Genomic DNA, 17,679 nt, shown 5'->3' on the forward strand with positions numbered 1-17,679 from the left:
TTCGGTCACTGATGGGTGCAGGGCGCTGGGGGGGGCGCCCTGAGGGCAATAGATAACACCTTGGCTGGCAAAATATACATCATATATAGTCCCAGGGGCTATATAGATGTAAAATTACCCCTGCCAGTATAACAGAAAAAGCGGGAGAAAGTCCGCCGAAAAGGGGGCGGGGCTTCTCCCTCTGCACACTGGCGCCATTTTTCCCTCACAGTTCCGCTGGAAGGAAGCTCCCTGGCTCTCCCCTGCAGTCTGAGAAAACTACAGAAGGGTAAAAAAGAGAGGGGGGGCACTAAATTTAGGCGCAGTATAGATAGATATATATATATATATATATATATATATATATATATATATATATATATATATAAAAAGCAGCTATAGGGAAAACACTCATTGATAGTGGGATCCCAGTGTTATATAGCGCTCTGGTGTGTGCTGGCATACTCTCTCTCTGTCTCCCCAAAGGGCTTTGTGGGGTCCTGTCCTCTGTCAGAGCATTCCCTGTGTGTTTGCGGTGTGTCGGTACGGCTGCGTCGACATGTTTGATGAGGAGGCTTATGTGGAGGCGGAGCAGATGCCTGTAAATGTGATGTCACCCCCTCGGGGTCGACGCCTGAGTGGATGGTGCTGTGGAAGGAATTACGTGATAGTGTCGACTCCTTACATAAAAGGTTTGACGACATACCTAATGTGGGACAGACGGCTTCTCAGCCTGTGTCTGCCCAGGCGTCTCAAAAACCATCAGGGGCTCTAAAACGCCCGCTACCTCAGATGGTTGACACAGATGTTGACATGGATACTGACTCCAGTATCGACGACGATGAGACTAATGTAACTTCCAGTAGGGCCACACGTTACATGATTGAGGCAATGAAAAATGTGTTACACATTTCTGATGTTACCCCCGGTACCACAAAAAAGGGTATAATGTTTGGAGAGAAAAAACTACCAGTAGCTTTTCCTCCATCTGAAGAGTTAAATGAAGTGTGTGAAGAAGCGTGGGCTTCCCCTGATAAAAAGATGGTCATTTCTAAGAGGTTACTAATGGCGTACCCTTTCCCGCCAGAGGATAAGTCACGCTGGGAAACATCCCCTAGGGTGGATAAAGCGCTCACACGCTTGTCAAAGAAGGTGGCACTACCGTCTCCGGATACGGCCGCCCTGAAGGAATCTGCTGATAGAAAGCAGGAGGCTATCCTGAAATCTATATATACACACACAGGTGTGATACTGAGACCGGCAATAGCTTCAGCCTGGATGTGCAGCGCTGCTGCTGCGTGGTCAGATTCCCTGTCAGAAAATATAGATACCCTAGATAGGGACACTATTTTGCTGAACGTAGAGCATATAAAAGACGCACTTTTATACATGAGGGATGCACAGAGGGATATTTGCCGGCTGGCATCCAAAATTAGTGCAATGTCCATTTCTGCCAGGAGAGGGTTATGGACTCGGCAGTGGACAGGTGATGCAGATTCCAAACGACACATGGAAGTTCTGCCTTATAAGGGTGAGGAATTGTTCGGGGATGGTCTCTCGGACCTCGTTTCCACAGCAACAGCTGGGAAGTCTACATTTTTGCCCCATGTTCCCTCACAACCAAAGAAAGCACCGTATTATCAAGTACAGTCCTTTCGGCCCAATAGGGGCAAGCGGGTTAAAGGCGCGTCCTTCCTGCCCAGAGGCAGAGGTAGAGGGAAAAAGCTGCAACATACAGCCAGTTCCCAGGAGCAAAAGTCCTCCCCCGCTTCCTCTAAGTCCACAGCATGACGCTGAGGCTCCACAGGCAGAGCCAGGTACGATGGGGGCCCGTCTCAAGCATTTCAGCAAGCAGTGGAGCCCTTGATCCTTCAAATAGTATCTCAGGGGTACAAACTGGAATTCGAGACGTCTCCCCCCCGCCGTTTCCTCAAATCTGCCTTGCCAACCACTCCCTCAGGCAGGGAGGCAGTGTTACAGGCAATTCAAAAGCTGTATTCACAACAAGTGATAGTAAAGGTGCCCCTACTTCAACAAGGAAGGGGTTACTATTCCACAATGTTTGTGGTACCGAAACCGGACGGTTCGGTGAGACCCATTTTAAATTTGAAATCCTTGAACACATATATCAAAAAATTCAAGTTCAAGATGGAATCGCTCAGGGCGGTTATTGCGAGCCTGGACGAGGGAGATTACATGGTATCGCTGGACATCAAGGATGCTTACCTACATGTCCCCATTTACCATCCTCACCAGGAGTACCTCAGGTTTGTGGTACAAGATTGTCATTACCAATTCCAGACGTTGTCGTTCGGTCTCTCCACGGCTCCGAGGGTCTTTACCAAGGTAATGGCGGAAATGATGATACTCCTTCGAAGGAAGGGAGTTTTAATTATCCCGTACTTGGACGATCTCCTGATAAAGGCGAGGTCCAGAGAACAGTTATTGGTAGGGGTAGCACTATCTCGGGAAGTGCTGCAACAGCACGGCTGGATTCTAAACATTCCAAAGTCACAGCTGGTCCCTTCGACACGCCTGCTGTTCCTAGGGATGGTTCTGGACACAGAACAGAGAAAAGTGTTTCTCCCGGAGGAGAAGGCCAAGGAGCTGTCATCTCTAGTCAGAGGCCTCCTAAAACCAAAACAGGTGTCGGTGCATCACTGCACGCGGATCCTGGGAAAAATGGTAGCTTCCTACGAAGCGATTCCATTCGGCAGGTTTCATGCAAGAACCTTTCAGTGGGACCTGTTGGACAAGTGGTCCGGATCGCATCTTCAGATGCATCGTCTGATAACCCTGTCTCCAAGGACAAGGGTGTCTCTGCTGTGGTGGCTGCAGAGTGCTCATCTTCAAGAGGGCCGCAGATTCGGCATACAGGACTGGGTTCTGGTGACCACGGATGCCAGCCTTCGAGGCTGGGGAGCAGTCACACAGGGAAGAAACTTCCAAGGACTATAGTCAAGTCAGGAGACTTCCCTGCACATAAATATTCTGGAACTAAGGGCCATTTACAATGCCCTAAGTCAGGCAAAACCCCTGCTTCAAAACCAGCCGGTACTGATCCAGTCAGACAACATCACGGCAGTCGCCCATGTGAATCGACAGGGCGGCACGAGAAGCAGGACGGCGATGGCAGAAGCCACAAGGATTCTCCGGTGGGCGGAAAATCACGTGTTAGCACTGTCAGCAGTGTTCATTCCGGGAGTGGACAACTGGGAAGCAGACTTCCTCAGCAGGCACGACCTCCACCCGGGAGAGTGGGGACTTCATCCAGAAGTCTTTCAAATGATTGTAAACCAGTGGGAAAAACCTCAGGTGGACATGATGGCGTCCCGCCTAAACTAAAAGCTAGAAAAAATATTGCGCCAGGTCAAGAGACGATAGCTGTGGACGCTCTGGTAACACCGTGGGTGTACCGATCGGTTTATGTGTTCCCTCCTCTTCCTCTCATACCAAAGGTACTGAGGATAATAAGGAGAAGAGGAGTAAGAACTATACTCATTGTTCCGGATTGGCCAAGAAGAGCGTGGTATCCGGAACTTCAAGAAATGATGTCAGAGGACCCATGGCCTCTACCGCTCAGACAGGACCTGCTGCAGCAGGGGCCCTGTCTGTTCCAAGACTTACCGCGGCTGCGTTTGACGGCATGGCGGTTGAACACCGGATCCTGAAGGAAAAGGGCATTCCGGAGAAAGTCATTCCTACGCTGATAAAAGCTAGGAAAGAAGTAACCGCGAACCATTATCACCGCATATGGCGAAAATATGTTGCGTGGTGTGAGGCCAGGAAAGCCCCAACGGAAGAATTTCAGCTGGGCCGGTTCCTGCACTTCCTACAGTCAGGGGTGACTATGGGCCTTAAATTGGGTTCCATTAAGGTCCAGATTTCGGCTCTATCGATTTTCTTCCAGAGAGAATTGGCTTCACTACCTGAAGTTCAGACTTTTGTTAAGGGAGTGCTGCATATTCAGCCCCCTTTTGTGCCTCCAGTGGCACCTTGGGATCTCAACGTGGTGTTGGATTTCCTAAAGTCACATTGGTTTGAGCCACTGAAAACCGTGGATTTAAAATATCTCACGTGGAAAGTGGTCATGTTGTTGGCCTTTGCTTCGGCCAGGCGTGTTTCAGAATTGTCGGCTTTGTCATGTAAAAGCCCTTATCTGATTTTCCATATGGATAGGGCAGAATTGAGGACTCGTCCCCAGTTTCTCCCCAAAGTGGTATCAGCTTTTCATCTGAACCAACCTATCGTGGTGCCTGCGGCTACAAATGACTTGGAGGCTTCCAAGTTGTTGGATGTAGTCAGGGCCCTAAAAATTTATGTTTCCAGGACAGCTGGAGTCAGAAAGACTGACTCGCTCTTTATCCTGTATGCACCCAACAAGTTGGGTGCACCTGCTTCTAAGCAGACTATTGCTCGCTGGATCTGTAGTACGATTCAGCTTGCAAATTCTGCGGCTGGATTGCCGCATCCTAAATCAGTAAAAGCCCATTCCACAAGGAAAGTGGGCTCTTCTTGGGCGGCTGCCCGAGGGGTCTCGGCTCTTCAACTTTGCCGAGCTGCTACTTGGTCAGGGGCAAACACGTTTGCTAAATTCTACAAATTTGATACCCTGGCTGAGGAGGACCTTGAGTTCTCTCATTCGGTGCTGCAGAGTCATCCGCACTCTCCCGCCCGTTTGGGAGCTTTGGTGTAATCCCCATGGTCCTTACGGAGTCCCCAGCATCCACTTAGGACGTTAGAGAAAATAAGAATTTACTCACCGGTGATTCTATTTCTCATAGTCCGTAGTGGATGCTGGGCGCCCATCCCAAGTGCGGATTGTCTGCAATACTTGTATATAGTTATTGCTTAACTAAAGGGTTATTGTTGAGCTATCTGTTGAGAGGCTCAGTTGTTATCATGATGGTAACTGGGTATTGTATCACGAGTTATACGGTGTGATTGGTGTGGCTGGTATGAGTCTTACCCGGGATTCAAAATCCTTCCTAATTGTGTCAGCTCTTCCGGGCACAGTATCCTAACTGAGGTCTGGAGGAGGGTCTTAGTGGGAGGAGCCAGTGCACACCAGTAGTCTAAAGCTTTCTTTGTAGTTGTGCCCAGTCTCCTGCGGAGCCGCTAATCCCCATGGTCCTTACGGAGTCCCCAGCATCCACTACGGACTATGAGAAATAGAATTACCTGTGAGTAAATTCTTATTTTCTCCACTTCCTACAGACTGGAGTGAATTTGGGCCTAATATTAGGCTCCATTAAGGTACAGATTTCGGCACTGTCCATTTTCTTTCAGAGGGAATTGGCTCCTCTCCCAGAAGTCCAGACTTTTGTGAAGGGAGTGCTGCATATCCAGCCTCCTTTTGTGACACCATGGGACCTTAACGTGGTGTTACGGTTCCTGAAGTCTCACTGGTTTGAGCCTCTTCAAACGGTTGAATTAAAATTTCTCACTTGGAAAGTGGTCATGTTGTTGGCCTTGGCATCGGCAAGGCGGGTGTCTGAATTGGCGGCCTTGTCTCACAAGAGCCCTTATTTGATTTTCCATGTCGATTCGTCCTCAATTTTTGCCTAAGGTGGTTTCTTCATTTCATATGAACCAACCGATTGTGGTGTCTGTGGCTACGGATGACTTGGAGGATTCCAAGTCCCTGGATGTAGTCAGGGCCTTAAAAATCTATGTAGCCAGGACGGCTCGGGTTAGGAAAACAGAAGCACTGTTTGTCCTGTATGCAGCCAACAAGGTTGGCGCTCCTGCTTCTAAGCAGACTATTGCTCGCTGGATCTGTAACACGATTCAGCAGGCTCATTCTACGGCAGGATTTCAGTTACCTAATTCGGTAAAGGCCCATTCTACTAGGAAGGTGGGCTCTTCTTGGGCGGCTGCCCGAGGCGTCTCGGCATTACAGCTTTGCCGAGCGGCGACCTGGTCGGGTTCAAACACTTATGCTAAATTCTACAAGTTTGATACCCTGACTGATGAGGACCTAATGTTTGCTCAATCGGTGCTGCAGAGTCATCCGCACTCTCCCGCCCGTTTTGGAGCTTTAGTATAATCTCCATGGTCCTTACGGAGTCCCCAGCATTCTCTAGAACGTAAGAGAAAATAAGATTTTACACCTACCGGTAAATCTTTTTCTCCTAGTCCGTAGAGTATGCTGGGCGCCCGTCCCAGTGCGGACAACATTCTGCAAGACTTGTATATAGTTATTGCTTGCATAAGGGTTATGTTACAGTTTGGATCGGTTTTTGACTGATGCTGTTTTGTTTCATACTGTTGACTGGTTCGTATATTCCAGGTTATACGGTGTGGATGGTGTGGGCTGGTATGAATCTTGCGCTTAGGTTAACAAAATCCTTTCCTCGTACTGTCCGTCTCCTCTGGGCACAGTTCTCTAACTGAGGTCTGGAGGAGGGGCATAGAGGGAGGAGCCAGTGCACACCCATTCTAAAGTTCTTTATAGTGCCCATGTCTCCTGCGGAGCCCGTCTATACCCCCATGGTCCTTACGGAGTCCCCAGCATCCTCTACGGACTAGGAGAAAAAGATTTACCGGTAGGTTTAAAATCTTATTTTTTTATTACAGACTATCCAGATTGATTGCCCTATCTCCCGAAAACACACTGGTTCAAAGAAACCTATGTGTTTTCGGTATAAAGAGCCACGTTTTCGGGGATTTGGTTTCGCCTGCCTGAGGCAGGTGAAAGAACATCCCTGATGACCGGTAAAATCTGCAGCGTGCCCGTCCTTCTGCTGATGAAGCGGATGCTGTATGGCCGCTGACTGGGGGAAGCCGCCGGATGACTGCTGCTGCTTGGGATCTGAGTGCAGCTGCGTTGTCCCCGTCCTCCTGCTGATGACGCGGATGCTGTGTGGCCGCTGGCTGGTGTAAGCCGCCGGGTGACTGCTGCTGGGGGTCTGCGTGCTGCGCTGTGCCTGTGTGTCTCACGGGCAGTCAGCGGCGGCACGCTGCACCGGGAGTTGTCAGGATCCAGCACCCGGTGCAGCGTCAGGTAATCCCCGATAAGCCACCGCTCGTGCTGGCTTATCGGGGGTAATAGGATAGCCCCCGGCGGGACAATTAGCCCCGGTAAATTACCGGGGCTAATTGGATATCCCCTTAAGTGCTAATTCACTCCTATACGCTTTTTATTAACTTTTCATGTTAATGGCATGAAAATGCTTTAGAAATAGGTAGATAAGTTTAAATGGGTCCAGTATGTGTGACCGGTGGATGGGATGCTGGTGGGCACAAAACCGACGACAACATCTTGATTTTTAAAATTGCGACATTGGCGAGGTAAGTATGCTATCCCCTTTCTCCCCAACCCTAACCCTCACTTCCGGCAGCCTAACACTAACCTCCCTCTTAGTGCCTAATCCTAACCTTTCCCCTGTGGTGTCTAAACCCCCCCCCCCCCCCCCACCCCCCCCCCCCCACCCGGACACAGACCTTTCCTCCTGTGGTGTCTAAACCTAAACCTCTCGGCCCCCTCCTCCCCTCTTAGTGCCTAAACCTAATCATCCCCCTGTGGTGTCTAAACCTAAACCTCTCTTCCCCTCCTCCCCTCTTTGTGCCTAAACCTAACCTTCCCCCTGTGGTGTCTAAACCTAAACCTCTCCTTCCCCCTCCCCTCTCAGTGCCGAACCCTAACCTTCCCCCTGCGGTGTCTGAACCTAAACCTCTCCTCCCCTCTTAGTGCCTAAACCTAACCTTCCCCCTGTGGTGTCTAAACCTATCCTCCCCTCTTGGTGCCCAATCCTAACGTTCCCCCTGTGCTGTCTAAACCTAAACCTCTCCCCCCCCCCCCCCCCCCCTCCCCTTTTAGTGCCTAACCCTAACCTTCCCCCTGCGGTGTCTGAACCAAAACCTCTACCCCTCTCCCCCCCCCCCCCCTCCTCCCCACCCCTCCCCTCTTAGTGCCTAACCATAACCTTCCCCCTGTAGTGTCTAAACCTATCCTTTAAATCTAACCCCCCCCCCCCCCGAGCCTATCGGGACTCCAGCATCTGCATTTCGACGGGTGTCGGGATTCCGACAACTGGTATCTTAACCGCATACTTCGTTTGAACAGTGTCCTAGACAATTTTAGAATCCTGCATGGCATATTCCCGCGTGTTGAAGCATGCTACCAATGCAAACGATTGCATAGGTTGAAGTGCAATGCAGGAAAAACACATGTAAGGGACAGAAAGCAGAGGCAGCTGCCGGTGTGGCTTACTTTGCAGTGTGCGCTGCCCTACTTTCTTAGCTTAATGGGTCTTAGCCCAGTAGCTGTAATAAAATTGGCCACCTGTGCTAGAATCTGGGTTTAAAAGAGATACTGTACATACAAACATCATTTTATCTCTCTAGTTCCAAATACATTTTATCAGCTTGCCATTATCATTTGAGGTGCAGTGATTATGGAGAATTTACTGTGCAGTATACTCCCTACTGTGGATTGCGTTTCTGGCATGCATTAGCATGGTCTTCATACGTTTGTTTTATTAACAAAGTTTATTTCTCTAACGTCCTAAGTGGATGCTGGGGACTCCGTCAGGACCATGGGGAATAGCGGCTCCGCAGGAGACAGGGCACAAAAATAAAGCTTTAGGATCAGGTGGTGTGTACTGGCTCCTCCCCCTATGACCCTCCTCCAAGCCTCAGTTAGGTTTTTGTGCCCGTCCGAGCAGGGTGCAATCTAGGTGGCTCTCTTAAAGAGCTGCTTAGAAAAAGTTTTTTTAGGTTTTTTATTTTCAGTGAGTCCTGCTGGCAACAGGCTCACTGCATCGAGGGACTTAGGGGAGAGAATTTCAACTCACCTGCGTGCAGGATGGATTGGATTCTTAGGCTACTGGACACCATTAGCTCCAGAGGGAGTCGGAACACAGGTCTCACCCTGGGGTTCGTCCCGGAGCCGCGCCGCCGACCCCCCTTACAGATGCTGAAGATTGAAGGTCCGGAAACAGGCGGCAGAAGGCTTTTCAGTCTTCATGAAGGTAGCGCACAGCACTGCAGCTGTGCGCCATTGTTGTCACACACTTCACACCAAGCGGTCACGGAGGGTGCAGGGCGCTGCTGGGGGCGCCCTGGGCAGCAATATTTTATTACCTTAAGGCAAAAGAATACATCCCATATAGCCATTAAGGCTATATGTATGTATTTAACCCATGCCAGTTATCTAAATCCACGGGAGGAAAGCCCGCCGAAATAGGGGGCGGGGCTTATTCTCCTCAGCACACAGCGCCATTTTCCTGCTCAGCTCCGCTGTGAGGAAGGCTCCCAGGACTCTCCCCTGCACTGCACTACAGAAACAGGGTAAAACAGAGAGGGGGGGCATTTTTTGGCGATATACTGGATATATTTAAGCTGCTATAAGGAACAACACTTATATAAGGTTGTTCCCATATATATTATAGCGCTTGGGTGTGTGCTGGCAAACTCTCCCTCTGTCTCCCCAAAGGGCTAGTGGGGTCCTGTCTTCGATAAGAGCATTCCCTGTGTGTCTGCTGTGTGTCGGTACGTGTGTGTCGACGTGTATGAGGACGATGTTGGCGTGGAGGCAGAGCAATTGCCGATAATGGTGATGTCACCCCCCAGGGAGTCGACACCGGAATGGATGGCTTTGTTTATGGAATTACGTGATAATGTCAGCACATTACAAAAATCAGTTGACGACATGAGACGGCCGGCAAACCAGTTAGTACCTGCCCAGGCGTCTCAGACACCGTCAGGGGCTGTAAAGCGCCCTTTACCTCAGTCGGTCGACACAGACCCAGACACAGACACTGAATCTAGTGTCGACGGTGATGAAACAAACGTATTTTCAAGTAGGGCCACACGTTATATGATCACGGCAATGAAGGAGGCTTTGCATATCTCTGATGCTGCAAGTACCACAAAAAGGGGTATTATGTGGGGGGTAAAAAAACTACCTGTAGTTTTTCCTGAATCAGAGGAATTAAATGATGTATGTGATGAAGCGTGGTTTAACCCAGATAGAAAAATGCTAATTTCAAAAAAGTTATTAGCATTATACCCTTTCCCGCCAGAGGTTAGGGCGCGCTGGGAAACACCCCCTAGGGTGGATAAGGCGCTCACACGCTTATCAAAACAAGTGGCGTTACCGTCTCCGGATACGGCCGCCCTCAAGGATCCAGCAGATAGGAGACTGGAAACTACCCTAAAAAGTATATACACACATACTGGTGTTATACTGCGACCGGCCATCGCCTCAGCCTGGATGTGCAGTGCTGGGGTCGTCTGGTTGGATTCCCTGACTGAAAATATTGATACCCTGGATAGGGACAGTATTTTATTGACTATAGAGCAATTAAAGGATGCTTTCCTTTATATGCGAGATGCGCAGAGAGATATTTGCACTCTGGCATCGAGAGTAAATGCGATGTCCATATCTGCCAGAAGGAGTTTATGGACGCGACAGTGGTCAGGTGATGCGGATTCCAAACGACATATGGAAGTATTGCCGTATAAAGGGGAGGAATTATTTGGCGTCGGTCTATCGGATCTGGTGGCCACGGCAACTGCCGGAAAATCCACCTTTTTACCTCAGACCCCCTCCCAACAGAAAAAGACACCGTCTTTTCAGCCGCAGTCCTTTCGGTCCTATAAAAACAAGCGGACAAAAGGACAGTCATATCTGCCTAGGGGCAGAGGAAGGGGTAAGAGAGGGCAGCAAGCAGCCCCTGCCCAGGAACAGAAGCCCTCCCAGGGTTCTGCAAAGCCCTCAGCATGACGCTGGGGCCTTACAAGCGGACTCAGGAACGGTGGGGGGTCGACTCAAGAATTTCAGCGCACAGTGGGCTTGCTCACAGGTGGACCCCTGGATTCTGCAGGTAGTATCTCAGGGTTACAGGTTGGAATTCGAGAAGTCTCCCCCTCGCCGGTTCCTAAAGTCTGCTTTGCCAACGTCTCCCTCAGACAGGGAGACGGTATTGGAAGCCATTCACAAGCTGTTTGCTCAGCAGGTGATAGTCAAGGTACCCCTCCTACAACAGGGAAAGGGGTATTACTCCACGCTATTTGTGGTACCGAAGCCGGACGGCTCGGTAAGACCTATTCTAAATCTGAAATCTTTGAACCTGTACATACAAAAATTCAAGTTCAAGATGGAGTCACTCAGAGCAGTGATAGCGAATCTGGAAGAAGGGGACTTTATGGTGTCCCTGGACATAAAGGATGCTTACCTGCATGTCCCAATTTGCCCTTCACATCAAGGGTACCTCAGGTTCGTGGTGCAAAACTGTCATTATCAGTTTCAGACGCTGCCGTTTGGATTGTCCACGGCACCTCGGGTCTTTACCAAGGTAATGGCCGAAATGATGATTCTTCTGCGAAGAAGAGGCGTATTAATTATCCCTTACTTGGACGATCTCCTGATAAGGGCAAGGTCCAGAGAACAGCTGGAGGACGGAGTAGCACTAACCCAAGTAGTGCTGCAACAACACGGGTGGATTCTGAATTTTCCAAAATCTCAGTTGACCCCGACAACACGTCTGCTGTTCCTGGGAATGATTCTGGACACGGTTCAGAAAAAGGTGTTTCTTCCGGAGGAGAAAGCCAGGGAGTTATCCGAACTTGTCAGGAACCTCCTAAAACCAGGGACAGTGTCTGTACATCAATGCACAAGAGTCCTGGGAAAGATGGTGGCTTCTTACGAAGCGATTCCATTCGGCAGATTCCACGCACGAACTTTTCAGTGGGATCTGCTGGACAAATGGTCCGGATCGCATCTGCAGATGCATCAGCGGATAACCTTATCGCCACGGACAAGGGTGTCTCTTCTGTGGTGGTTGCAGAGTGCTCATCTGTTAGAGGGCCGCAGATTCGGCATACAGGATTGGGTCCTGGTGACCACGGATGCCAGTCTGAGAGGCTGGGGAGCGGTCACACAAGGAAGAAACTTCCAGGGAGTATGGTCAAGCCTGGAGATGTCTCTTCACATAAATATACTGGAGCTAAGAGCGATTTACAATGCTCTAAGTCTGGCAAAACCCCTGCTTCAGGGTCGGCCGGTGTTGATCCAGTCGGACAACATCACGGCAGTCGCCCACGTAAACAGACAGGGCGGCACAAGAAGCAGGACAGCAATGGCAGAAGCTGCAAGGATTCTTCGCTGGGCGGAAGATCATGTGATAGCACTGTCAGCAGTGTTCATTCCGGGAGTGGACAACTGGGAAGCAGACTTCCTCAGCAGACACGATCTACACCCGGGAGAGTGGGGACTTCATCCAGAAGTCTTCCACATGATTGTGAACCGTTGGGAAAAACCAATGGTGGATATGATGGCGTCCCGCCTCAACAAAAAACTGGACAGGTATTGCGCCAGGTCAAGAGATACTCAGGCAATAGCTGTGGACGCTCTGGTAACACCGTGGGTGTTCCAGTCAGTGTATGTGTTCCCTCCTCTGCCTCTCATACCAAAAGTACTGAGAATTATACGGCAGAAGGGAGTAAGAACGATACTAGTGGCTCCGGATTGGCCAAGAAGAACTTGGTACCCGGAACTTCAAGAGATGCTCACGGAGGATCCGTGGCCTCTACCTCTAAGACGGGACCTGCTTCAGCAGGGACCGTGTCTATTCCAAGACTTACCGCGGCTGCGTTTGACGGCATGGCGGTTGAACGCAGAATTCTAAAGGAAAAAGGCATTCCGGAAGAGGTCATTCCTACACTGGTAAAAGCCAGGAAGGAGGTGACTGCACAACATTATCACCGCATTTGGAGAAAATATGTTGCGTGGTGTGAGGCCAGGAAGGCCCCCACGGAGGAATTTCAACTGGGTCGATTCCTACATTTCCTGCAAACAGGATTGTCTATGGGCCTCAAATTGGGGTCCATTAAGGTTCAAATTTCGGCCCTGTCGATTTTCTTCCAGAAAGAATTGGCTTCAGTTCCTGAAGTCCAGACTTTTGTAAAAGGAGTACTACATATACAGCCCCCGGTTGTGCCCCCAGTGGCACCGTGGGATCTTAATGTAGTCTTGGATTTTCTCAAATCCCATTGGTTTGAGCCGCTCAAATCGGTGGAGCTGAAGTATCTCACATGGAAAGTAACCATGCTACTGGCCCTGGCTTCAGCCAGGAGAGTATCAGAATTGGCGGCTTTATCATATAAGAGCCCATATCTGATTTTCCATACGGACAGGGCAGAACTGCGGACACGTCCTCATTTTCTGCCTAAGGTGGTGTCAGCGTTTCACCTGAACCAGCCTATTGTGGTGCCTGCGGCTACTAACGAGTTGGAGGATTCCAAGTTGTTGGACGTGGTCCGGGCATTGAAAATATATATTTCAAGAACGGCGGGAGTCAGAAAGTCTGACTCACTGCTTATATTGTATGCACCCAACAAGATGGGTGCTCCTGCTTCTAAGCAGACGATTGCTCGTTGGATTTGTAGCACAATTCAACTTGCACATTCTGTGGCAGGCTTGCCACAACCTAAATCTGTCAAGGCCCATTCCACAAGGAAAGTGGGCTCATCCTGGGCGGCTGCCCGGGGAGTCTCGGCATTACAACTCTGCCGAGCTGCTACTTGGTCAGGGGCAAATACGTTTGCAAAATTCTACAAATTTGATACCCTGGCTGAGGAGGACCTTGAGTTCTCTCATTCGGTGCTGCAGAGTCATCCGCACTCTCCCGCCCGTTTGGTAGCTTTGGTATAATCCCCATGGTCCTGACGGAGTCCCCAGCATCCACTTAGGACGTTAGAGAAAATAAGAATTTACTTACCGATAATTCTATTTCTCGTAGTCCGTAGTGGATGCTGGGCGCCCATCCCAAGTGCGGATTGTCTGCAATACTTGTACATAGTTATTGTTACAAAAAAAAAAAAAAATCAGGTTATTTGTTGTGAGCCGTCTGTTCAGAGGCTCCTACGTTTGTCATACTGTTAACTGGGTTCAGATCACAAGTTATACGGTGTGATTGGTGTGGCTGGTATGAGTCTTACCCGGGGTTCAATATCCTTCCTTATTGTGTACGCTCGTCCGGGCACAGTATCCTAACTGAGGCTTGGAGGAGGGTCATAGGGGGAGGAGCCAGTACACACCACCTGATCCTAAAGCTTTATTTTTGTGCCCTGTCTCCTGCGGAGCCGCTATTCCCCATGGTCCTGACGGAGTCCCCAGCATCCACTACGGACTACGAGAAATAGAATTATCGGTAAGTAAATTCTTATTTTTTACCGTGGTTTCTAATGGAGCTTAGTTCATGGTGATGGTTTAAGATACAGGGCCAACAAAGAAATAATTAGCTGATGAATTTGCCCAGTACTAGAAGAGATTTCTGTTTCCTTTATTATAATTTAGTTGTGCTGTGCCCCATGTAGAGTCCTTTTTTTAAATGGGCCCCATAAATGAGCAATTTCCTGTTGGTGACGCCTAACCTGATCATATACTGTACCACTCATTGTACAAACTGGCATTGTGTTTTCATGCTTCTCTATTTCTAGGACATGCTACTACATACAGTTCTGTTAATCCGTTCATTTGGCTTATACAGTTTTTTACCCTATGCATTTCTTGATTTGAAATTAAAATACAGACAATGTGGTAGAGTGTGATAGCCAGTCATTTATGTGTATGTTCTTTCTCTCTTAGTTTTGGCATAAAGCATGCTTCCACTGCGAGACTTGCAAGATGACCCTAAATATGAAGAACTACAAGGGATACGACAAGAAGCCATACTGTAGCGCGTGAGTGAGAAGACCAAATGTTAAGGCGCACGGCACTCAAGTCACTGTACACTACTTAGACATACTGGCACACTGTACGTCACTGTACGCTGCATAGACCTATAGAACACAGCATGGCACTGTACGCTGCATAGACCTGCAGCACACAGTATATCACTGTACACTGCTTAGACCTACAGCACACTGCATGTCACTATTCACTGCATAGACCTATAGCAGACCGCATGGCACTGTAGACTGCTTAGACCTATGGCACACTGCATTGACCAATAGCACACTGCATGACACTGTAAGTTGCTTAGATCTGCATCATCCTGCTTGGCACTGTAAACTGCTTAGATATACAGCACACACTGCATGGTACTGAACACTGTTTAGTCACTGCTTGTCACTGTTGACTAGACCCATTGCACACTGAAATTCACTGTACACTACTTAGACCTACAGCACACTGCATCGCACTGTACACTGCTCAGTCCTAGAGCACACTGCTTGTCACTGTACACTGCCTAGACATTTTGCACACTGCAAATCACTGTACACTGCTTAGACCCACAGCACACTGCATCGCACTGTATACTGCTTAAGGCCCATATACACTGGGCGGTTTTGAGCTGAAAGGAGCTCACTTTTGTTGTGTTGAGCTGCCCAGTGTGTATGCACAAGCGGTGAGCGCCGATGCGTGCTCCCGCTTCATCGCTGGCGGCCGCCGTTCATCTACTGGTATTACCAGTAGATGAACGGCAGGGTGAGCCCAGTGTGTATGTACCTTTAAACATACCACGGTGTGTATGGACCGCTTTTTCCCCGGGGGGAAAAAGCATCCAGTGTATATGAACCAATAGAACACTGCATTGCACTGTACATTGCTTAGACGGTGTGAGGTCTATAGATCTATAGTGTATAGTCAGACAGTTATTAGGTTGACACCATATGGTGACATGCATTAGGTTAACGTGAACATCAGGTCGAAATATGGTCAACATGAGTTTTTTGTAATTTTTTATAAACTTTTTCGTACTTTACCATCCATGTGGACTGTAATTGGGAATAGTAACTTTGCCTGAAGCATGGCGAGTGAAGGGGTAAACTAATTGGGGGTCCATGTGCTGGGATGGCAAAAACAACACTGAAAAAAAATGTCGAACTTTTCATGTGTCTGCCTTTTGTACCTGTCAACCTTTTCCAGTGTTGACCTTTCATAGGTCAAACTTTTGTCCATGTCAACTTTTGGCCATGTCGACATTTCCACTGTCGACCATTTGGTGTCGACCTAATGATTTGTATAGCTTCTGACTGTAGCTCTATGTGTGCATGGCACTGTACACTGCTTAGACCTATAGCGCACTGAATGGCCCTGTACACTGCTTAGACATAGAGCACACTGCATGGCCCTGGTCACTGCTTAGACCTATAGCGCACTGCTTAGACCTATAGCACACTGCATGGCTCTGTACACTGCTTAGACCTATAGTGCACTACATGGCCCTGTACACTGCTTAGACCTATAGCACACTGCATGGCACTGTACACTGCTTAGACCTATAGCGCACTGCATGGCACTGTACACTGCTTAGACCTATAGCGCACTGCATGGCACTGTACACTGCTTAGACCTATAGCGCACTGCATGGCACTGTACACTGCTTAGACCTATAGCGCACTGCATGGCACTGTACACTGCTTAGACATATAGTGCACTGCATGGCCCTGTACACTGCTTAGACATATAGCGCACTGCATGGCACTGGACACTGCTTAGACCTATAGGACACTGCATGGCCCTGTACACTGCTTAGACCTATAGCACACTGCATGGCCCTGTACACTGCTAAGACATATAGCACACTGCTTGGCACTGTACACTGCTTAGACCTATAGCACACTGCATGGCACTGTACACTGCTTAGACCTGTAGCACACTGCATGGAACTGTACACTGCTTAGACCTGTAGCACACTGCATGGCCCTGTACATTGCTTAGACCTATAGCACACTTCATGGCCCTGTACACTGCTTAGACCTATAGGACACTACATTGCCCTGTATACTGCTCAGACCTATAGGACACTGCATGGCGCTGTACACTGCTTAGACCTATTGCAGCACTCTGCACATCACTGTACGCTGTAGACATACCCACAACACTAAAGCATTTTCCCTAATGATTTTGGACGGGGGGAATTTGAGCACAAGTTTCCAATCACATGTGTTGCCGCAGACATTGCCACACTGTAGCATTAAGCTTTCTGTAAAGTGATAATTTATTTAAAAATATAATACAGGTGCAGGTTATGTAGCTTGCTTAAAGCATGACTGAAATGCCTCAGGTTTACATACTTTGTTTTCTTATCCACTATTTTGCTGTTAAGCTGTTCATACAGTATATGGCCACACAGCTATCTGCAGATCCGTATTTTTGAAGGTGTTTTCTTAAATCTGGTTTGCAGATTATAGCTAAATTCCTGTCACCATGTTAGCAAACTGCAATGTAATCCGGCCACGCGTCCCAAGTATGGCCAAACTGTAATGGTGTGTACACACGGTGAGATCCTTGCTATGCCCGATTTTCACTTTGTGATTTCCCCTGAACTCCCCGGAGCCCAGCACCACCGATTTTGACTAACTTTCCTTGAGATATGGACTATGTGTGCTTACGATTTTGGCTTATGTGAGATGTCATTGACATGTGAGATGAACTAGATAGTACACCGATCTAGCAAGGATTGACTTGTCTGCACAGTCTATCTTTTCTTGCGATGCCGACCTGGCGGGACCGCGCATCGGGAACGCAAGTGGCATAACACCTTGCAATCTGCACTAACTTTTCTTGCGATTTTGACTACATAGTCAAAACCGAAAGAAAAAATCTCGCCGTGCGTACACACCATTAGAAGCAGTGTGGAATCAGATGCACATGCAAATAGTGGTTGATATGTGTAGAGAGGAAGTTGTAAGAGACTCCCTGCATTCTGTGTTCAGTTTCCTGTCACTTTTTGGCTACATGGA

The 17,679-nt window shown here is 48.8% G+C and overlaps 1 protein-coding gene across 1 annotated transcript in view; it reads left to right on the forward strand.

Annotated features, from left to right (window-relative positions):
- The window catches only part of LASP1 (LIM and SH3 protein 1), a 202,835-nt gene that overhangs the window by 48,204 nt on the left and 136,952 nt on the right, over positions 1 to 17,679 (forward strand). Inside the window, exon 2 of the mRNA XM_063959703.1 lies at positions 14,576 to 14,670. Within this exon, the coding sequence (XP_063815773.1) occupies positions 14,576 to 14,670 (95 nt within the window). The remainder of the gene's footprint in view (positions 1 to 14,575; positions 14,671 to 17,679) is intronic.

This window comes from Pseudophryne corroboree, chromosome 3, assembly GCF_028390025.1.
Source record: "Pseudophryne corroboree isolate aPseCor3 chromosome 3, aPseCor3.hap2, whole genome shotgun sequence".
NCBI lineage: Eukaryota > Metazoa > Chordata > Amphibia > Anura > Myobatrachidae > Pseudophryne > Pseudophryne corroboree.